Source organism: Electrophorus electricus, chromosome 22 (genome assembly GCF_013358815.1).
Source record: "Electrophorus electricus isolate fEleEle1 chromosome 22, fEleEle1.pri, whole genome shotgun sequence".
Classification (NCBI taxonomy): domain Eukaryota; kingdom Metazoa; phylum Chordata; class Actinopteri; order Gymnotiformes; family Gymnotidae; genus Electrophorus; species Electrophorus electricus.
The window spans coordinates 9,162,280-9,184,964 of NC_049556.1; the positions used below are offsets into that span (position 1 = coordinate 9,162,280).

The window sequence follows — 22,685 nt, forward strand, 5'->3', positions numbered from 1 at the left end:
ATAAGGAAACAGTGATGAAATTTGGATCCGTTGCAGGTCCCATATTTATTTATTTTTACAAGGGACCTGTGTCTAGGGATGTGTGTCAGTGGGAGGGGCTTTACACTCCTCCCTGAAGTTTGCATAAATAAAGGAAGATGACTTCTTTCGTGCCAATTTGCATTTGTGGAGTGCTGTGCTAAAGAAAAGAGAGCAGATAAGAGTACAGTGCTCTTTGCAAAATACTGGTTGGGTAGCTTTCCCCCCCCCCCCTGTTTAACAAACTCTCCTGTAGCATAAAAGGGAACGTGTAGAGAACCACAAGAAACCTTTTTTTGTTGTTGTTGTTGACAAATACCGACTTGCTCCTTTGAAAATAAAAAAAGGCTTTAAAAAAAAAAAAAGCTTTATATATTTTTTTCAAACAAATTTTATTGCTTTTAATATTTTTACATGCTTTACAGATCTGAGTGCGTGCGGAGAAAAAGTATTTATTTTGGTATTTCTGTCTTATAGTGAGGATTTTTTTAAAAGACAAAATGAATAAAGAACAACCAAACATCTAGGAGTGTGAGGAGGTCCGAACCTCAAAGAAATTAACCAGGACTTTTAACCTGGAATGTTTCCAGCACTTCAGAATACAAGCACTGCATAAGTGCTGCTCTGAGACGACAGAGTCTTACTGTTCCTGAAATCCTGAAACAGCATTTACAGTGAAGTTCGTACAGGTGACGCCAGGTTATGGTACTAGTGAAGCACCATCCATCATGTACAGATCAGTGCTTGTCCTGCTTCAGATGTATTCAAGTGTGCTCCAGTTATTACAGAGTTTCCACCTTCACCAAGGTGCCAGGTGTGACCAGTTGCATTCACTGTTCAGCAATTATGAAATCTAGGAGCAGATTCGGATTTGACAGCCAGAGTTCAACACATCTGCCCTACAGCCTTTCAGAGCTGTCTGTTTAATTAAAAATACAACTCATGTATTTATGGTGTACATATTTAGCCATTCCTCTGTTCAGCAGGTTTTATTCAGGTTTTCTGCAGTACAGCACTCCTCACCAGCTGCTGACAACATTACACTTCAAAAGCTACAACTGGCAACCGCAGACATGTTGAATCGCTCACAACGCCACTTCTACAGCTTTTAAAAAAAACCTTTTTTTTTTTTTTTTTTTTTACCATTAATGATGAATATGACATCACACAGTGTTTACAGAGTAACATGAATCCTAAGAGATCTGAGATGGTTACGTTACGCATGAATTTAAGCAGCAGGGGTTTGAGGGTGGGAGAAAGATGACATCAGCCCTTAAACTAGATGATGGGTCCGCCACAAAGTGAGGACATGTTCAAACATCTCACACTTCTCCCAAACTGATAAGGCATAGGGAACCTGCACATATAGCCACATTTCTATTTTTTCCTATTTGACCCTATTGTTCAACATTTTGCTTCAATTTGTACCATTTCCACAAACTGGACTGTGCATTTTAATGACCGCTTCACTACAAGTTAGAAAAACCCCTCCGATCCTCAGGTTTCTATGGAACAGGATGCACTCGGATATTGATGGCTAAAGTCCCATACAGGAAGCGCAGAGACTGGCACGCTAGTTTAGAGCACTGCATCAATGTTCCAGCAGTCCTCCAACTTTCCCACTTAAAGGTCTGCAGTGTATAATAACCAAGACCAGTTTTTACAGTTGCTCACTGCTAGATGGCCAAGTAATGTCTTAAAACAGTAAACCTGCTGCTTTAAAGTTGCCAATTATGACAGCTTTTGGTGCCTGTGATCACTGGATTCTTGAGACATCACTCAGGCCCAATAACAAGGCTCCTCTCGTAACCATAGCAACACTGGCAAAATGAGGCAAAGGTAAAGCTTTACCAAACAAGAGGAAAAAAAAGTTCTCTTCATTATTTAAAAGTAATTACAAATCTAAGCAGTTATCAGTATGTTACACACCATTCCTGGTTTACTGACTGCAAAACTAGTCTGTTTTGCATTATATTTACCTAAATATTACAAAGATAATTTACCATCCAATAAAAGTGATTGGTTAGCACTTTACTGAAGGCTGATCTCACAAGCAACAAAACAAAACAAAACAAAAAAAAGATCTTCAAGTATTAGATTTTACCACGGATTTAAACCTGGACACATCCAGACATACCTGCCAACATACGAGACTTCCCTACTGTGAACAGAGTCATGGTTTGTGCCACCACGGTTCTCAAGAATATACCACATTAGTCTGGAAGAGGTCAAGGCAGAAATAACACAGGAAGCACAAGAAGCTGGTTTTGAAGGGGTTGTCCACTGTGAGGAGACGGGGAGCAGGATGCATTTCAGTCATTTTCTCCGCAGGTTTCCAGTGTCAGCAGGAGAAAATGTAGAGGTGGGGAGGGAGAGAAGTGGCAGGAGGCCCAAGAAGGTCCTCCAGGCTGGAAGTTCGGCATTTTCTCCAACAATCTCTCCCTCATAGGCGTTCAGACATCTGCAACGACAACAGAGTCGAACAGAAAGACTGTGAGAAAAATTTGAAAAGGCAGCGCAAATGTTAGCGATGTAAAATAAAAAACAAACAAGGATGTCCGGTGATGTTGAAACAGTAGGCTTTTGCAATATGAAACATTGTTTATGAGTTTATGACGTACAATACATCGGCCTAACCCAGTAGCGATAAGAAAACAGTTCAGTTTGCAGCTAATAAAAGCCGTTATACCGAACACCAGCTAGAGGATCATGAGGATGAGGACGATGAAGGCCAGCGTGGTGCCTCACATACTTTGGTTCTTAGTCTGGCTGTTTTCTGCCGCGGGCAGGTTAAGAGTGCTGCCGTTCTCTTGGAAGGCCAGCAGCGGACACTTCCTCCGCACCTCCTCTTCCTCGCCGTCTCCCTCTTGACGAGACAGCTTGGTCACCACGGGCACCTCAATCACTTCTTCAAAGGTCTGCGTGTCCATGACGATGCCGTTCTCTCTAAACCGGGGTTCTGCATTCCCACTGTTGAAAATGTAAGTGAGAGGAAAAATTAGCATCACTATGGTTGAAGGTTTTTCATCTCTGACCAATCATCACACATCTGACCTTCTTCGTAGCAAATATATTCCATACGGTTAATCAGGTCTACAATTAAGACTTTGAGCTCTGATGGGTTCTTCTTCTTCTTCTTCTTCTTATTATTATTAATTAATGCTATTTGAGAAGTTATTGAATTTTCTGTCAACAAACAAAACTTGAAATGAAAACTGACGCTGATGAAGATTCTCAACAGGATTACATTCAACATATAGGCAAGCTCTGTTTTTCTTGCTCAAGTTAACGTTACTGCTTATAATCACGTTTTTGTGAACCAGTTTTAACAAGGCTACTGAACTGAAGAGTGCAGTATCTTTCTAAGGCAGTATTCACCTATATCCAGCAGGGGGCAGTATGTGCGAGTCACTGTGCTGTGAGGTCTCGGGGGCCTGTGGGGCTGATGCACTGATCGAGGGGATTCCAGCAGTGGAGGAGTTCACTACAGGAGGAGGCGCAGAGTGAGAGGAGAGAGAGAGAGAGAGAGAGAGAGAGAGAGAGAGAGAGAGAGAGAGAGAGAACATGAGCCCCAAGCTGCATGACAGGAACTTCTCAGTCCTGAAATTTCAATTAGTTCATTTGTTTCAGAGATTTATTCTGATCCAAAAGTAAACAAACTTGCACACACTGCAAACTTCTGGAATATCAGATTCTAAAAACAGGTCAGTTACGAATGGCATTCACTGTGTGACATTCACTCTGTTGGGTTGGTAGAACCGAGCTGTTATGAGCTGGATGGACGTGGAGTTGCTAGAAAGGAGCCCTGTCAGACCAGCCCAGAGCTGCTGTCTCGCTCTGCACAGAGCAGCCCAGAGCTGCTGTCTCGCTCTGCACAGAGCACACGAGAACATACACGGCCTAGAAATCGCTGCATCCAGCAATGGCAAAGTTGAAACCCAAGCTGCTTCATGATATCGGCAGCCAGGAGTCAGCAAAACAGAGACCTTCAGACACACTGAGACGCAAGCCAAAAATGTGGCGCAGGTCACATGGCACAAAAAGGGGCCAGGGGTGCGACACAGCATAAAAACGGTCTTACCCAGATCCTGCCTGCTCGGCTGCCTCACGTCTCCGTTCCTCTGGGCTGGGCTTTTCTACGCACACGAAGGGGTTAAAGATTCAATATGCAAGATAGGATAAAAGACGACCAAGAGCATGGAAGAGGGGGCGGCACTTTAACGGGACAGTGACACGCAGCGTCAGGCCGTTACAGGGGCCGCGGGCAGGGGGGCTTTACCTGCTCGGACCGCCGTGTGCGTTTCATGATCTCCTCGAGGCGCTGTGGAAGCAAAGAGCACCAGCAGCTACATGAAAACTCTAATACACGAATGACCAAAACAGACAAACAAACAGACCAACAGACAAACCGAAGAGAAGAGCGTACCTTCTTCCTCTCCAGTCTCTCGGCCTCCTCCTTTCGGAAGTGCGACTCCCTCTCCTGGCGCAAGCGCTCTGCTTCTTCACGCTGACGGGCATCCTCCTTTTCTTTCTTTAAACATGCGCGTACACAGTGTTTGATATAAACTTGGCTTTGTTTTTCATTTATTTTAAACGAAGCTTATTTTGCACGTGTACACTTGCACGCGTGTGTGTGTGTGTGTGTGTGTGTGTGTGTGTGTGTGTGTGTGTGTGTGTGTGAGAGAGAGAGAGACCTGTCTCTGTAGGCGTTCTGCTTCCTCTCTCTCTCTCTGCAGTCTCTCCTGTTCCAAGCGCCTCTCTTCTTCTTCCTTGCGTTTCTCCTCCTCAGCCAGACGCTGAGCCTCCTCCTCTCTGCGCGTTCGCTCCTCCGCTTTCCTGCGAGCCATCTCCTCTCTGTGGCGCCTACGACATGCACCGACATTAACAAAAACACCAAAGACCCCCACTCTACCAGACCACCCCACACACACACACACACACACACACACACACACACACACACACCTCTCAGCTTCCTCCTGCTGCCTCCTCTCCTCCTCCTCTCGCTCCCTCTGCTCCCGGGCCTGGCGCCGCTTCTCAGCCAGCAGGCGGGAGGCTTCCTCTGGGTCCGTGGTACCTGCAGAGGGCCTGACCGATGGAGGACTCACTGGGCTCTCTATCGAGACACACACACACGCAGATTAATAATATGATGATCTGTGTGTGGAAATGGGCAAGTGAACAGGGAGGCAGGCCAGGGCAGAATGAGGGAGGGGCTCTACCAGTAGCAGGTTCTGCTTTGGTGGCAGAGGTTTCCTCTGGTGCTTTGGTGGGGCTTGCACATCGCTGCACCTCCTGCTCCTTCCTGCTTCCCTCTGCCTCTCTTTGTGCCTCCTCTTCCTCCCTATTCATGCCTTTGCCCTTCATAGTGCCTCCCTCATCCTCCACAGTTGTTCTGGGTCTCTCCAGTGCTTCTCTGTTGGGTCGCAGGTTGCTCGATTTCAGGAAGGCGTTGCCCAGTGACAGAGGCAGGGAGGCAGGTGGGGGTGGAGACCTGGACTTTCTGGCCATGAGGGGCTTTTGAGGTGCTTTTGCTGAGCTCCTTAAACACACAGGGAGAGGGGATGAACAGAGATTCACACTTTGAACAACACATATGTATTGTGTGTGTGTGTGTGTGTGTGTGTGTGTGTGTACCTGACAGCCAGTGGCTGGTTGGCTCTGTTGCCATGGTATCCAGGGGAGGATGTGGTTCTGGTGGGGGTGATGAGAGTCGGAGTGGGATAGGACAGATTGCTCCACGACTTCCTCACATAGTCCTTATCCTTCCTGTCGACCTGAACACACGGAAACACAGCCCTTAAAACATAGCGCGCACACACACACACACACACACACACACACACACACACACACACACACACACACACACACACACACACCCCCTACTGACATGCAACTGACTACACGGAAACAGCCCTTAAGACACAGCACATGCAGTAGCCACAAAGTAAAGGCAAGCAGCAGAAGCATCCGACCTCTAGTCCTTTCCGATGAATTACTTAATTAATCCAATTTCTTTAATGAACATTTCTGATTCTGCATTGAGACTATATTATCATGGAATCAAAGACTTTGGCGTAGCACATCAAAGTAATTGAGAGATCTGGACGAGCATGCCCTGGAGTGAAATATTAATCAACCAAGCTTGGTGTGGGCCAGTTCAGAGAGAGAGACAGAGAGAGCGAGAGAGAGAGAGTCCGTCCATGTGCAGCCTGGTGATGATATGCCTCATGTTCCCCTTGTGAAGTGCGTGTCTCATCATCAGCTTAGACAGGAACAGGCAAAAGCCAGAGGGCACTTTCAGGCGACTTCGAGACATTCTTACATACTACCCTGAGACGCAAACACATGCATGCACATGGACAGCTGCACAGTCACATCACACAATCACAGCATTTGCGACATGATTTATAAGATGTTATAAACTTCTTACCGGCATGTTATGAACCGTCTTTCTGCGGGCAGGAGCGTCCGGGCCGACATTTCCGGCTCTGATTGGATGTTCAAAGCTAAGGCCTGCTCTGATTGGTCGCTCAGCACTGCGTGAATGCAAGGACTTGAAGGACTGCGAGCTCATTGGGTGACAGGAAGCTGAGCGAGGACAAACGGGGGTCACTGAACCGGGGTTAAAGGTCAGAATATGGATTTATTAAAAACAGGGGAACGAGGGAATGGGAGGGAGGGGCAGAAAAGTGAGTGATACGAAAAAGAGGAGGAGCAGGAGGAAAAAGAAACGAAAGCACGTGTTAGCAAACACGAAAGCATTAGAAAGCAACTACAAATCACTATTAATAGGAGAAGCCAAATTCAGGTCGAGGCTCAGAAGGTTGGGTGTGGCCAGAAAACTGGACGGCCCCTTTCCTACTGCATCTAGTAGGCAGTGATGTTTCACAGGTGAGCAGCTTCAAGCCGGCAGTTAGCAGACAGAACACATGCAAACGCACGCCGAGTGGGAACAGTACAGTCACACGGATGCAGTAGCACAGTAAGAGACCCGCCAAGCCCCACTTACAGCAGAGAAACGAAGGCAGGCGATCATAAGTGAACACATCACGCTTTAAATACGACTGACGCTTTAGAAAGGGCCTCTGTCTTCAGACCTCACTTCACTAGACACCTTTTACACATTAGTTTTTACGTGTGTATTGATATTTAACATACAAGTTCAAAGTAGACACTGCAGTCACGGTGCCGACACATGACAAATTATTTAGGATTGTGCGTGTTACATCCTCATGTTTAATATTTCTAACAAACACGAGCCAATATTAAACAGAACGAACAGACAGAACTTTTGAATAATCTGTACGGACCAACACAAATCCCTATATTCATCTTTTTAAAATGCGTTATTTGTCAATAATGATGAGTACCGTGTTATTCTTAATACAATGCAGCAACGCGCTCACGCACGTGTGTGTGTCTACCTGCATCTCCGGACAGTGACATAGCGCTGCGGCTCCTGGCTAGGTAGGAGTGAGTTGGTGCCTGTAAGCGGCTGACTACAGTGTTCTCCCATGAGATTAGGGGCATACGACGCATACCTGAAACACATGTGCAAACACACACGCATGCACACACGCGCACTTATCAACATCTATTTACGCAAGCCCATTCATCAAGCCAGGAAGAACAGCAGAGCGACCACAGCAGAGCGACCACAGAGAAGCGGCGGCGCGCCGCACACCAGTGACGTCACACGCATGCATGCGACCCGCAGGCTCCAACCAAGTCGCGCACCACCCCACACCACGTCGGCATGCGACAGGAACATGTGCGCTGGTGGAGTCCATCCACTTACTCCAAAATCCCCACCCCCACCCCCACGATTAGCAAGCACGTCAAAGCGCACAACGTAGTCGTTGCGCATCTTGCGGTCAGAGCCGTCACGGACTGAAGGTGCGGTTAGAGAGCAAGTTAGTAACTGGCCCTCACACAGCTCAAGACAAGTGTAGCAGGCAGCGGCATCAGCCACACATTCACCACACACCAGCTGGAATGTTAGACTGGGGAGGATGTTAAACTATTACAGATGACCAGCTGGCTTCTGAATGATCATAAATGTCTACAATGCCAAGTCACGCATGCATACATTCACCAAATTAATGAATGATGTCAAGAAGCGGGGACAGACAGTCTGTCAAAAATTAATCACCAACCCCCCCCCGAGGTTCTATTCGTTTGTGTGCATGCGGGCGTGTGTGCAGGGAATGTGTGCTGGCAGCCGAGTGGAGAGGCAGAGCTGGTGATTTTTCCCTGCGTGCACCTGCGGCTTTGTCCTGCTGGGGCTTCTCCCTGGACGCTGGAACTCTGGGCCGAGCTTTGTTTACTAAGCAGGAGGAAGAGAGGGACGTCCGCTTCTGTAAGGCTTAGACGGACAAACAACAAGCACACGTGGGTCAAGGTCACGTCCCAGCTTGGACGCAGCAACGGCTGAGTTTGGACAGAAAAATCTATATGTGAACGTGCATCGTGTCCCAGGACGACACGACGCCGTGCCTTTCAAACGTTCCATAACAACATGAGGAGCACTTGTGCACGTGTGTGACTGAGTGAGTGAGTCAACCTCACTGGACAAATAAACGAGAGACACCGGGGGGGGGGGGGGGGGGGGGGGGGGGCAGGGGCGAAAGGTCTGGATGTGCGGTTGACTAGGATACAGGCGTGCATGGGCGCGTGTGTGCGCGCGTGCGTGGGGGTTTACCTCTGTCTGTGGAGTTTAGCAGTGTGGCGGAGGAGGACGACAGGCGTTTGGTTATGACTGGGTCTGAGTGTTTGGACAGATTCATGGTGGAGACTGACCTCCTGCCTGCGTCTACAAACACACGGAGCGACAGCGAAATCAGGCAGCAACACGGTAACGATGAGTTGTGTTTGTGTGTGTGCGTGCGTGCGTGTGTGTGTGTGTGTGTGTGCGCGCACCTGACGCAAGGCGACCTCGTCTGGGTCGGCGCTGCTCAGCAGAATTAGCAAAACGTTGATCATTAAGTTAGTTTTAGGAAAAGCTAATCGGATGCAGCTATTGGCTGAAGAAGATGGCCAGGTCTTAATTTTACGTCAACCTCAGTAATTTACTATCCATGTGGCAATGTGGATGTGTTCAGCTTCTTTAGTTAAAAAAGGCAACACTGATATCTTCAAAGAGGTTCCGTTAGAATGCTCCCAGGGGCACAACACTAGCGTTCTTCAAATGAACATGCACCCTAGGTGCTTGTGAAAGTGTGACGAAGACCAGGTAATATTCACAAACATAAGTAAATGCTAAAACTAAGAGTAAAAAGATTTCCAGAATGACAAACATTACAGAAGGCCTCACGGGCTACATGCTAACGATGCTACATGATCAAATTCCCGCTAGCGGTGGGCTAAACTCTGGCGCTGGACGCCAAGATACTAAAGCTTACACTAGAGCTGCTCCACACTGGTGTGGTGTTGACATCGGGAGCACAGACGATGTTTATGCGGCATGCTAACAGAACCCAGAGAGAGAGGGGTGTGTGTGTGTGTGTGAGAGGGAGGGGGGGTGGGAGAGAGAGAGAAAGAGAGAGGTAGATATATATATATATATGTATGTGTGTGTGTGAGTGTGTGTGAGAGAGTGTGAGAGAGAGAGAGAGAGAGAGAGAGAGAGAGAGAGAGAGAGACAGAGTGTTGAACAAAGCAAAAACAACAGGGAGGGGCCAGTTGAAGTAGGGCCCCGAGTCAGCAGAAGTGTGAGTATGGAGAAATGACGAGGACTGAGTGCATGCATGCGCATACATATAGAAACGCACACGCACGCACGCATATCCACATAAATTTCAGTCATACATACCGTATGAGAACTTAAACAATATACAACCTGACAACAAATTGCCTGACAAAACAAAATGCCATCATAACCCATTAACATCCGGTACAGAGCCAGAAATGAAACGTTAGTCATTTCCTGTTCATAGTATCGGTTAGACATTTCACCGTATGTGATGACCCCTGGTAAAGGTAGGTGTGTTTGTGTGTGTACCACTGTTATGTGAGATGATGGGGGTTAGAGTTCCTCCCCAGCTCCAGCGGTTGGCCTTCGGTCTGACCTTCTGACTCCTTTCCATAGTCTTCCTCATCACGGCTTCATACCGTGCCTGACACACACACACACGCACGCACACGCACGCACACACACACACACCCCCACACACGTTAATATCCCTATATCTCATACAGAAAGAGACACAAACTGGAAACACACACTACTAAAGGAAGAAAAACCACTCCACTGTAAACATAATGGGATGGGGATAAGAGAGAAGCACTGCAAGCAGTGTGTGTGTGTGTGTGTGTGTGCGTTTGTGTGTGTGATTGCAAAAGGAAGAGCACAATGAAGTATAACTGGACACACCCATGTGTTTTATGACTACATGTTTGTACTGTAGCGGACCAACCCAGCTTCTCCTATGGACATTAATGAAGATTATCCATCTGCTTATCGGTTTGTACGAGTTACCGCTCAGGCGGAGATTTGGAACCTGCCCACGATGCCCAAAACTTTAATGATTCCGTGTTGCGGGTTCTGTGCAGCGTAGCCCACCGTCCTGGTGAAGATGTCAAGGGTAGGTTGAGTAGGTTGAGCTCACCCTCTCCTCTCGGTTCTTCTGCTGGCGTTTCTCCTCCGCGGCGGTGCGGCGGCGCTCCTCCTTCTGCCTCTGCTCCTCCAGGTGCCTTCTCCTCTCCTCCACCTGTCTCTCATAGTACTGCCGCGCCCGCTCCGCCCGCTCCTGCCACTGTACCTCCCGTGCAGCTGCGCGCGCACACACACACACACACACACACACACACACACACACACACACACACACACACACACATACACACCTCACTACTGCCCTGCCGTCTTTCAAAAGCTCACTTCCGTAGTGGTCCCTAGCATGTAAAGTCACGCCGGTACAGTTGAAACGGCAAGTTGTCTAAATCTAAAATGAACAAACAACCCGGAAACCTTGACTTAAGACTCCGACCCTTTACATGACATCGGCGTCATGACAACCAGGTCGCTAATGGTTTACATAACCACTGAAGCTCACCACAGCAACGTGCCAGAGTCACCTAGTCATGCAGCCACAGAGAGAGAGAGGGTGGAGAAAACACATGCAGTATAATCTGCATGCAGTATTATTTTAAATGGACTTAAATCTCCTCTTAGAAATAAAGAAAACAATTCCTGAGAGGTCTCAAAGGCTGGCACCTCACGCCACTGTGCAGGAGCGCATTTCTAGATGAGGGCTTCGCCAGGCACCTGGGAACATCTGCACGTCTCAAATACATGTCTCTAACTGTCTTGTGGGGAATTATTTTGACTTGCATCATAACGGAATGGATGTAAATTGTGCAAATAGCATCCCACACCCCTGTGTAATGAGCTGTGAAGTGAACCTCGGGAGGGAAACTTTATTTTCTAGTCATTTAGAAGTTCTGTGTGCGTGCGTGCGTGCGTGATACCTATCTGTCGCTCCTTCTCCTCCCTCCTCTCTCGGGCCAGTCTCTGCCTCTCATCAAGCTTTAGCATGAGAGGCTCTGTGGAGACACGCAAACGTACATGGCACATACGCGTTTAGAGAAAGTGAAACGGCATGAACATCACAGCCTGAACTTTTATTTTGGGTTCGTTACATAGATTAATACACTGATATTTCCATTTCCATGGACATATGACCTCTCTTTGGAAAGTGCAGATCTACAGCGGCGCCATCTCTGCTACTTCTGCGTGCGCCCGCGCGCATCCATGTGTGTTTACCTGGTTTCCCTGCATTGTGTGTGTGCGCGGTGCTGTGGATGGTGTAGATCTTGTGCTCAGAGGTGGACGGGTCTGCGCAGCCTGAAGACGTCTTCTCATCACCATGGAGGTGATGGTCAGAGTCTGAAATCAAAAGAGATGGAGCTAAGAGGCTGCACATCAGCACACCAGTGCATGGCAGGACAGGACAGCACAAACACTGCAGGGATTATGAGGATATATTCCTCAGGAAAAGCTGAGGTTGATCTGCAGGTGCAACCAAATGGCTGTTTGCACACTAAACATGTTACCTTTGTTTTCTGTATACACACACACACACACACACTTCAAGGCGGTTCCTCCAAAGCACTGGTATCGGTATTTGCAGACCTCTGACTATCATTCATTCACATCAGGGCAATATCGGTGCACTATTAGCCAATATCAGAGCTATATTAGATGATTCCATCTTCAGTCATGAAGTTAACCTGCATTACCATAAATCACATTACCACAGACCTTCAATCACACATTTCATAGACTAAGGGCCTGCCTGAACTAAAGCACATTACCACCTCTCTCAAAACCTCGTCAGGAAGACGAGCGCACCATCTCTGTGACCAGCCGCTAGCGTATGCACCCACTGAGCATGAGAGCGCAGACCAGCGCACCGGGGCTTCAGGCACGATGCACCAGGACTGCGGGATTGGAGCGCCCAGGGTCTGAACTTTTTCCTGCCAAGCTGCCGTGTCGAATCCTGATGATCTGAGATCAGGTTTTTACTTTTTCCATTCTAAATCACCACAGTTATACGACGGGAACAGACTGGAGGTTACAGCAGTGTGCTTTTTTCCCTTAGACGTCTTAAAAGTAAGAAAAAGACAGCCTATGTGGAAGCATGAAGATGTCCAACACACCTCAGGCACAGCTCACGTAGGGCTTGCACAAAGTCAAATATCTGAGCAAGAATACTTGCTGGTACTGGACTGCTGGTCCACCGGAGAAGGCAGAAACGGCAGCAGTTATCAGGGTCACTCGTCCTGCCGGGTATCCCGATCAGTTTGAGTTCGGAAGCCGATAAGCAGCATGCTGCGACCTTCTCCTCCCCACACGCCCCATCGGCGACGATGCAGGCCCACGCCGCTGACTCACACACAGTGTCTGTCGTGTCAGTGCTAGGAGAGCTCATGCGTCACACCGCCTGTTTAACTAAAATCAGAGGATTCTTCCTGTCTGACCTGGACCGGGTCTCTATTCCGTAGATTGTCTCTACAAAGAACGGGCTCTTTGTAGTTGCGATTCGACACAGTCGTTTCAGCAAATGATCAAAGGCCCGCAGGGAGGGTGAATGGATTTGATTTTGTTTCATCTCTTCACACTCATGCAGTTTACACCTTTCACTTCTCATATCGCTGCATGCAGCAGATTTAGGGGAACTGTGTGGAAAAGCACATTTTTAAATACAATTTCTTTCTTGGTCCAATACATCCAAAATGTGCAAGTCCTAGGAGTAGTAATTATTAGTTTGGATTTTTTTAGCATTTGGGAGGCTCTCTTCCAACACTGATCTGCAGAGTGTATCCCATAATGCTGTGGGCAACACAGGACGGGGGATGTTCCGGCTGGGGCCACTTGGCTCAGAGGCCTTCAGGACACGGGACCAAAATGGCCGCCGCCTGCTCCAGATTCTCCTGCCCCAAGAGCTCTGTAGGGACACCACTGTTCCAAATATATTCAAAGACTGAAGCCGGGCTGACCCAATTTGCCTCTGCTCAAAGCTCTGGATATCAGTTTCCAAACCTTTATTTCTGTAACAATAGAAGTGTATTTTTCCCCCTACCAGAAATAAAATGAAACATGAGAAATGAAATCTGCGTTAGCCGTTTACGTTTCGTTATACTGGACAAACTTCAAATGTGTTTTTCAGTTGAAGTTGGAGGGATTATGTGGAAGATACGCAGACCTTTATAAGCGCATCACTGTAATCTAACCTGGAATTGATTTGCTGCTCCCCGAGACCTGAATCAGTGAAAGGTTGTGTGCGTTTATGCTTTACGGTCTACGCCCTACGGCTCTTCCTGGTGTGATGAACGTGAGCCGAGCTCACTGATGCACAGCTGGTTTCCTGATCCAGTACACATTTGACAGAGGAGCAAAAATAATTCAAGCCCAGCAACAACTTCGGACACGCAAACACGTACATCGGTGATCCCTGATCCCAGTCATCCTCGACACACGTGTAATATGTACATGCAGTACTGCTAACAATGTTGCTTGCGTGTCTGACCATACAGAATAAAGCAGAAATCGGTGAAGAAAAAGGCGTGAAAATAGCGAGGCTCTCTTCAGAAATATTGATGGGTCGGATCTCCTTCCTCTCGGAGCTAAAAATATCCCCCTTGGCAAGTGAAATAAATAACGGTTTGAAACAACAAACAACAACATCTAAAACAGAACAAATAACAGGCAGAAGTTGCGAAGGTCATAATTATGTGTATCTGATGTTAGATCTGTGTGCATGGAGCGACCTGGATATGGCCGACTTGGGAGTGACAGGGAGAATTTAACACAACACCTGTAAGCTTTAACTTTGAATGACATTGAGGACAGCATGAACCAAACAATGAACCAAACAGCTTACAATAAAGAAAAGCAAATTATTTAAACTGCATTAACCTCTGGCTTATTTGAGTGTGGAACCTCTGTGCTTTCCTTGCTTCAAGATATAACATCTTCCTTTTAGCCTTTACCATGGAGTGGGACTAATAATTCAAGCTTCAAAATGGGTGGTTGGTGAGGAATATCTGAAGTCTGGACAGACTATCTCCATTTTGTGTGGAGTACCTATTCCAACATTGTCTAAAGTGCCAGTCTTCGTTCTAAGGAAAGGTTCAAAAGGAACATACCAAGATGCGGCAACGAACAATGAACAGCCCGCTTCAGGCGAAAACCTTCAGGCTGAAGAATGTGTGAAGCGTGATTATCTGGTACCTGTAAGCAATGCCTTGTACTTTTACGTTCTCCCACACAGGGACAAGCTGTGTAGGCAACCCTACATCTCGCCAAAAACACCAGGGCCCCGTACCTCGAGACTTGCGTGGTGCAAGATCACCCAACAGTGCGTGTGCGAGTTTGTGCATGCACAAATCAAATAAAAGACCTCGGTCTTCGTTGGCGAGCAGGACTTGTACAACCGCCACAGCAGCAGAACAGAATTGGTGCCACCGGTGAAAACGGACACTAGATCCTCACACTGCGCCAGTTCACCATGCAAAATCATGCAGTCAGATACTCAAAAGCTACATGCACCTGGTGTTCTAGTCCAGAGGATGTCCATGTCTGATCCTGATGCATAGTATCTAGGTTAAAGAGGACTTAGCAGAACATCCTGCCTGCTGGGTCACTCGCTGTCCTCAAAACGCTCAGTGTGGGTGCATGACAGACAGGAATGTGCAGCCACAACCAGCCACCCACATGCAAAGTTAGGCAGGCATGGAGCACCATCAACAGTTTAGAAAATCAGAAAATCATCCGTTTTGTTCTGCCTGTCGACTTTTGGCTCGATGTTAGTCCTCCATATTGGCTCTGCCTCAGCCAGTTTCCATGGCAGTGAGCGCAGTGGAGCATAAGAGAGGCTCAAGGATGGAGGAATGCCAGAGTGCTAGCCAGCCATGGGTCAAAGGGCAAACAGGGCAGATGAATGCTTATGTAAAGCAGGAGCCCTGCTTTAGTTACACAATAAAGTGTATGGCTGCAGAGACAGACAGACAGACAATGTTTATGCTAAAGATTTAAAGCATAGCACTCAAATCAGAAGCTCAAAAAAAAAAGACTCCACAGCTCAAGTTCAGGTCTTTCCACTGGCTCATCTCTGTTTATGTTCTCATCTAAATCTCCCTTCAAGTTCGATTTATTGAACAATCTGCTACAGGTCAACACCACCCCTCCAATGCCTATCGCTTTGTGCTGAGGGCAAAGGTCAAAGTGCGGGTTCTCTTTCGGATTCATGTGCCCTTTTCACCGGTGTGTAGCCCCCTCACACACAACTTCACTTCCCCCAAGATTTAATCTCACTGATTTTTAAGCTTCACGTGCCCCAAATACACACCCTCACCACCACGTAGCAGAAATAAATACATGACCTACATAACAGCCACCTTCATCAGATTCTCCGATAAAACCCCTTTCATTAAGTCTTCATCTTTGTCCGCATAACAATACCACCGATGGCGAGAGGCAGACGGAACCTCCCCAGCACAGTGATAAACGGGATAACTGGTCATGGCTGGCAAATGAACTGTAAAGACCCAGGACCTCATGTGCACAGAAAGACAGTCAATAGGTTGCACTAGAAATGACACCCAAGAGAAAAGTGCTCGATACATCAAACGTTTCACGAAAATTAATTAAGCTTCCAGTTTTAAGCTTTTGGAAAATGAAGCCTGAAAACAGAAAATCCAGTGTGTGTGTGTGTGTGTGTGTGTGTGTGTGTGAGATGACCAACACTGCAATCCTACTGCTACAAAACAACCATGGCATCCAGAACAGCAGAGACCTCATCGGAATCACTGCAGAACTCTTACCTATGGCCTCGCTCATGATTCTGGAGCATCGGAGTATTCCGGCGTGTCCCAGAATTGTTCTTTAGGTGCCAGAACACACTTCTCAAGCGGTTACATGCCAAATGCCGTGGGTCAGCACCTCCGACGGCACAAACGCGCTGCTCTGCGGCTCGGCCCCTGCGGTACGCGGCGGGAGCGCCCACCCCAGGCTGGGGGCTTACCCCTGCTGACTCGAGGGCAAGTAACGACAGAGAAACGAGTGGAGGACCGGGACCGCCGCCGAGCCGCTTCCCAAGGGGCAGGGAACATGCGGGGTGGGGAGAGAGAAAGGGGGAAGCCTCTAATCCCACCCCCGCGAGACACAGAGAGGGAGAGAGAAAGAGAGAGAGATCAAGGGTGACCCCCGCGTGCTAGTCTGTGAAGTTAGTATATACAGTATCATCGTGGCATAGTGAAAACAGAGATTACTCCAGTTACTGTTTAATTTGTAGTTCTCCACATGGCACCAATCTCTGTGAGTGAGTGTGAGAGAGAGAGAGAGGGGGGGGGTAAAGCACCAATCCCAGAGCTGAGCAGCTTAGTGATGGATGAGCAGAGAATGTGCACGCGCGAGTGTGTGTGAGAGAGAGAGAGAGAGAGAGTCCAGAGAAGGGGTAAAGTTCCAATTCCAGAGCTGAGCAGCTTAGTGACGGCTAAGCAGAGAGAGAATGTGTGTGTGTTTTGGAGGGGGTGGTGTTAAAGGCCCATTTACAGCACAACAGGACAGAGTTGTGTCATGCATGTGCATAGCGAGCTGTACAAAGTTTAACCACATGTGCTTCAGTGTCATCATGATGGTGGATGCATGCCATCAGGTCTCTCAAGGACAATGACACGCTCCAGAAAGCAGCACGTGTCTATTTCTGACCCCAGCAAACCCAACGTTTCACACAGCCATGGCAAGAGTAGAATCAGATAGCACAGAACATCGGAGTGCTTCCTGTTTCCAGCTGGGCCACAGACGTCCCACATATCCCACGCGCACCTGAGAGACAAAGTGCGTCAACATTAAGATACGCGGCACAGGGATTAAATGGGATTTTGGATTTGGGCGGGTGAAAAACAGTGTCAGGAGTGGGAGATCAGCCATCTGCTGGAGCAGACAGAGGCAATCTGCCCTGGATTAATTGAGAATTAGCAGAAACTGATGACCAGAATTAACGCAAACGTCCACCAAGGCCATATGCCCACATGTATAACCCGACAGTGAGGCGATGGGGACAGTAGATTCCTCTTACTGCTCTAACATGGTCTGAAGATATTTTGGTGTCGAAGTCTGAAGTCAAAGTCGCATTAGGACCTACCCACTGATCCAGTTCGTCTATAACCATGGAGACAGCCTGGCCACCTGATCTCTCCCGTCGTCATATTGTTGACGTTCTCTAGCTTCTGATCATGTGACCAGAAGAGGACAATGCTGACGCATTCCTGTCCAACCTGTCAGTAATTAATGACTCCAGCGTTACTCCGGGGCAGGACAGCTCCTTCCAGTAGGCAGATAAGGGAACAGTAGCTATCCTGGCGGTATCAGAGCTCGTGACTGGAATGACAGCCAAACTTTAATATTTAATATTAATCAATTATACAAAATACAAAGTTGCTTGATGGTCTAACACCAACACTGTGACTTGCAGACAAACGGGTTCACAGTGCAAACTCCAGACACACCTCAGACAGGTGTATACACTGTGAATAGATTTTCCAGATATACATTCTTGTCACACAAGCCCGGGTGCACGCACGCACGCACACACACACACACACACACAAACACGATCCATCTTATCCAGGATCCTCAAAAACAAACTCGGCAGCGTGACTTGGTGAACTCCCCAAAACAGCTCTGGACTGGACAGTAGAAACAATGCTAAAACAAACCCCACACTCATGACCACAGCACTCCTGTACTGGAACTGGACACAACAAACGGACACATACTGCACACCCTACACAGACCACTGCTAAACACCACCAGATTGATACGGGGGAGCATCTTGCATCACACTAATGATTTATCTGTACATGTGAACACACCTACACACCTCCGCACCCCCCACAGCTACAAAGGCGGAGTTTAAGCGTGCCAGCTCAGCAGAGCTCCGAGGCCGCGGCACAAGTTGAATTTAGCAGACGCAGCCTGGCTGAGAGTCAGGCCACAACATTTTCTCTTGTTCTTTTTGTTGTTTTCTCTCTCTCTCTCTCTCTCTCTCTCTCTCTCTCTCTCCCTCTCTCTCCTCTCCCTTCTCTCCCACCCCGCAACATTGCGGCCCCTTCGCCGCCTCTCCTCCCGCTCACCTCCTCTCCCGCGTCTCCTGCGGTTAGTCCTCTGCTCCTGCTCCTCTTCCTCCCTGATGGTGGAGAGGGATGGGAGTACTGACCTGCTGCCCCCCCTCCTCAGGCCGGGGGGCGCCGGCATCCTCCCTGCCCCGCCCCCCTCCCCAGCGGGGATCTTCTCCTCGCCCCTGGTCTGCGTCTCACGCCTCCCTGTGCTCCGGGCCGGCGCGCTTACTCACGCTAACGCTAACCGCTAGCATCCAGCCCCGCGGACTGCTCAGCTGATGTGAGCTCAGAGGGAGGGAGGGAGAGAGGGAGAGAGAGAGAGAGAGAGAGAGAGAGAGAGAGAGAGAGAGAGAAGAACGAGACAGCGCGACGAATGACTGGATAGATTATTTTTAAAAAAGAAGGGATGCAAAATGAAGAAAAAGAAGGAGAGGGGAAAAATAGTCCTGCTTTCTGGCGCGAGAAGCTCGGTGAAGACGCCTCATGTCATGGCTTAGAGAAGCTCATGTAATCCTCACAAACACGCTGCTGGGATCTGATCTCTCCTCTCTCTCTCTTCTCAAGCCAGAGACACACTGCTGTTCCATTTGCTGATGCTGCTGCTGATTCTTCCTACTGTCTGCCCTACTCTCTCTCTCTCTCTCTCTCTCACACACACACACACACCTCTGTTTCCTTCTGAAATATTCAGCATGGAGAGAGGCAGGGCAAGGGGAGCCAGTCAGTCAATGGTCGCCAGGACAACAGAGGGACACAGAACGAAAGGTGAGTGAGTGAATGAGTGAGTGAAAGACAGATGGACGCATGCGCACTTTTCATACTCACTGCCAAGTTGGCTTTTAAATTAAAATCACATCGGTTTCTCTGCCCTAGTCCCACCCAGTCATAAAACACTCACACACACGGAAAAGCAGATGTGTGTACAGAGAATGGCTATAGGGCCCTTAACCACACACCTGCCAGTGTGCGTGTGGGGGGGAATGGGTGGGCACGGCTTGTCTGACTGACGCCTTGTTAATGGGTTATGGAGTAATGGGTTATGATGGAGCAGTGGAAACCACAAAGAACTAATCAAACTTTGTATAGTCCATCAGTACTCCTAAACACTCCTCAACATCATCCAATATGCAAAGCCACTCTCACACACACAACACACAGTCTCTAATGTCAAATGTGCAGTGTAAGCAGCAGTGTGTACAAGCATGAGGGCTGATTGGACAACAGACTTGACTCTAGCAGCAGATATGAGCTGGTCATCACTCCCGAGAGGAAACACCACTCTGACATCCCGCTCACAAAGCAGGACTCACTGCTCCCCTGACAGTTCCATGCAGTGGGCTGTTACTGCTGAACTCTCTCTCCCCACACTACCGTAGTACATTACAGAACTGTGGGCGGGTGGGTGTGTTTGCAACCAGCCATAAATCCATAAACACGCTGAATAAGAAAGACGTCTTCGGTCTTCGTTTATGGTTCTGAACCATACGGCGTTACGTTAAAATTGGGGAAAATAAATGTTACCGCAATTCAAGTTGCGCATCCGAGACGGACGTCAAGCAGTAATTGTGGAACATAAATACAACTCTCCTCTGTCGTCTCTCACTGTACTCTCCAAGCCTTAACGGAGTCGACCAATCAGCAGCAGCCGCACCGGTGGAGGGTAATCTCAGTGGCCGAGAGGAAACGGGTGCGGCCGAGACTGCTTTCCCACTGGTCACACTCCAGCCAACAGGAGCTGCCCAGGAAAGTTCGCAATGCCCGGACCTTTTATGGAACATGAAATTACGAACGGCTCCTCGCATTGTGTGTGTTTCCCTGTATGTGAACATTCATGTTTGCTTCTGCAGTTAACCATCACACCACTGGGAATGGAAAGATCCTATAGAAATCCAAACACAGCCAGGCACAGATATACTAAAGATGCGTGCGCGCGCACGCGCGCACACACACACAGGCACGCGCGCACACACACACACACACACACACAATAACCTACCAGACACACACATCTTGTCATTTGCAACAGAGAGACATGAGTATGACTTGAGGAATAGGATCTTTGTCCCCATAGCCCAGAGATTAAGTATAACTTTACCTATCCATAGCAGTGCACTGTTTAACCGGCTAGCTACTCTATCCAGGAAGTCAATTTTTTTTTTTGTTCTCAAGCCAGTTATCAGATGACAGTCATATCCTCAACGACCTCGGGGTTATTTTGTAGAAGCCCCTGCACCGAGGAGAAAAAGAAAGCGAATCGCTGGGATGTTTGCACAGCGCAGGTTAACTGGACGCCTTAACTGCGTAGTTTCGAATGCAGCGCTGGGCTGAAGTCGCGCCGGCTCTCCGTCAACTATTAAAACCATTAAAAGGGCGAACTCTTTCCAGAGAGCAAAGGCTGAACGATTTACCAACGGACAGGTCTAAGTAATGCTCAAACGTAACAGGTGCCTAAAGGTGTTCGGTATTTTCCAAAATATTTTCACGTTATAATCGAATGTTATGGCTATATCATGAAAAGATATTATTCAATATAAGGTTTAGCTTCGTTAAAAACAACTCGGTACAAAAACATTAATTGAACACCGAATACAGACTTCTTAATCCCATTCCCGTGACCGTCTTGCGAAGTCTCTAATCATCACTTTTCGATTCAGCGACAAATCCACCTGTCATTTCTCCAAAAACGAGCGCCTTCGTTCTCAGCGGCGTCGTAAACGTACTTACCACATTAAACACAGAACTGACAACACCGAAAACTTCATTTAAACTTCTTCTTCTCACCTGGGCTAGAACTCCGACTCACGCCGCCGTCGACCCGCTCCGCCATTTCTCCCACGTCGCGCGACAGGATTAGAGGCGCGCGAGCGTGCGCGTAAAGTTAGGAGGCCCGCGCGCCTAGTGGGCAGGTGGGGAAACGCACGGCTTGCAGGGCCTGCTTACAAATCCTTTACCCTAAGGCCCAGGCCTCTGAATTTATATGATTTTGATAGGAATACGTTTCTGGCGTGATGGATTACTGGCTGCATGGTCTCTGAGCGCAAAAGCAAACGGAGAAGTTAATTTCAGACTTTCAGAAGTATTTCAGTGGTGTGTAAGGAACCGAGCTAATGTAGTACGCGAAAACGCCGGATGCCACCTAGTGGCGTTAAACCATTACTTAGTAAATTAGTGCAGGCAAAGTGTTTTTAAGTGAAAATAATGAGCGAAAGTACGGTTAAATGTTTTTAAAATGTATATTTAAGTGAGATTAATTTTTCGACTATTAATTATATTTTCACATGAATGTCGCCAAGGGTGAAGAGGACCCTGGAATGTTTTTGAACTCTTGAAGTGGCGTCCACTAAAGCCCACATTAATCTTCGAAAAATTAATTAGCGTGAGACCGTGTGTGTGTGTGTGTGTGTGTGTGTGTGGATGGGTGTGTGTCTCAGGTGTATGTGTTGGGAGATTGTTTATTTGTTATTGCTGACTAGATATGATCTTTGAAACGCTGACCTCAACTCATGAGTGTTCAATTTCCTTATGTCCTTTAGCCTCCACAGAGTGGCGCTACAATACAAAAATAATCTATGAAAGCATATTTGACGCCAGCACTCTAGACTTCGGTTCCCGCAAACCCACACCAGTGCTCATGTCCGTATTTTCCTACTCTGACACAACTGACTCAGCTAATTAGGGGCTGACAGCTGACGGGCTGACCCAGAGCTGCCAGAACTGCAGCGGAAACCCCATATATGAATATAGCAGAGTTAGAGGTTTGACAGGAGAATCATGGAAAAATTAAGGGCTATTGTTTTACAAAATGACCAACAGCAACAACGTGTGTAAAGTCTGTGATGTATACCTCAGGTAAACTTGGAGCCTTTCCAGACACAAATTAGATTCAGTGGACATTAAAATATTTGGCACCTTTAAAGAAACTAAGCAAACTGTTGCAATATTGGACAGCATTAAATATTGTACATATAGTTTAAATATCATGAAATCCTATATTTGAAAACTAATTATATATAGTTTATACTGTAAATGCAAGCAAT

The 22,685-nt window shown here is 47.7% G+C and overlaps 1 protein-coding gene across 7 annotated transcripts; it reads right to left on the reverse strand.

The window, feature by feature from the left end:
• Positions 1 to 965: 965 nt before the first annotated feature.
• Positions 966 to 21,483, reverse strand: si:ch73-217b7.1 (ensconsin). 7 transcript variants are annotated; one of them, XM_035521650.1, is made up of 19 exons: positions 21,430 to 21,483; positions 11,789 to 11,911; positions 11,494 to 11,568; positions 10,632 to 10,795; positions 10,025 to 10,139; positions 8,726 to 8,836; positions 8,288 to 8,389; positions 7,449 to 7,565; positions 6,455 to 6,636; positions 5,656 to 5,795; positions 5,241 to 5,560; positions 4,984 to 5,134; positions 4,713 to 4,881; positions 4,445 to 4,549; positions 4,298 to 4,339; positions 4,100 to 4,154; positions 3,397 to 3,502; positions 2,771 to 2,988; positions 966 to 2,479 (listed from the first exon to the last, which is right to left on the reverse strand). In XM_035521650.1, exons 1-19 carry the CDS (start codon positions 21,473 to 21,475, stop codon positions 2,472 to 2,474), a joined length of 2,349 nt encoding a protein of 782 aa, XP_035377543.1. In that variant the 5' UTR covers positions 21,476 to 21,483; the 3' UTR covers positions 966 to 2,471. The 7 variants fall into 7 exon arrangements, with proteins under 7 accessions (XP_035377543.1, XP_035377542.1, XP_035377541.1 ...); XM_035521649.1 differs by lacking the exon at positions 21,430 to 21,483 and adding an exon at positions 18,664 to 19,371 and having other exon boundaries at positions 6,455 to 6,612; XM_035521648.1 differs by lacking the exon at positions 21,430 to 21,483 and adding an exon at positions 18,664 to 19,371.
• Between the last annotated feature and the right edge of the window lie 1,202 nt (positions 21,484 to 22,685).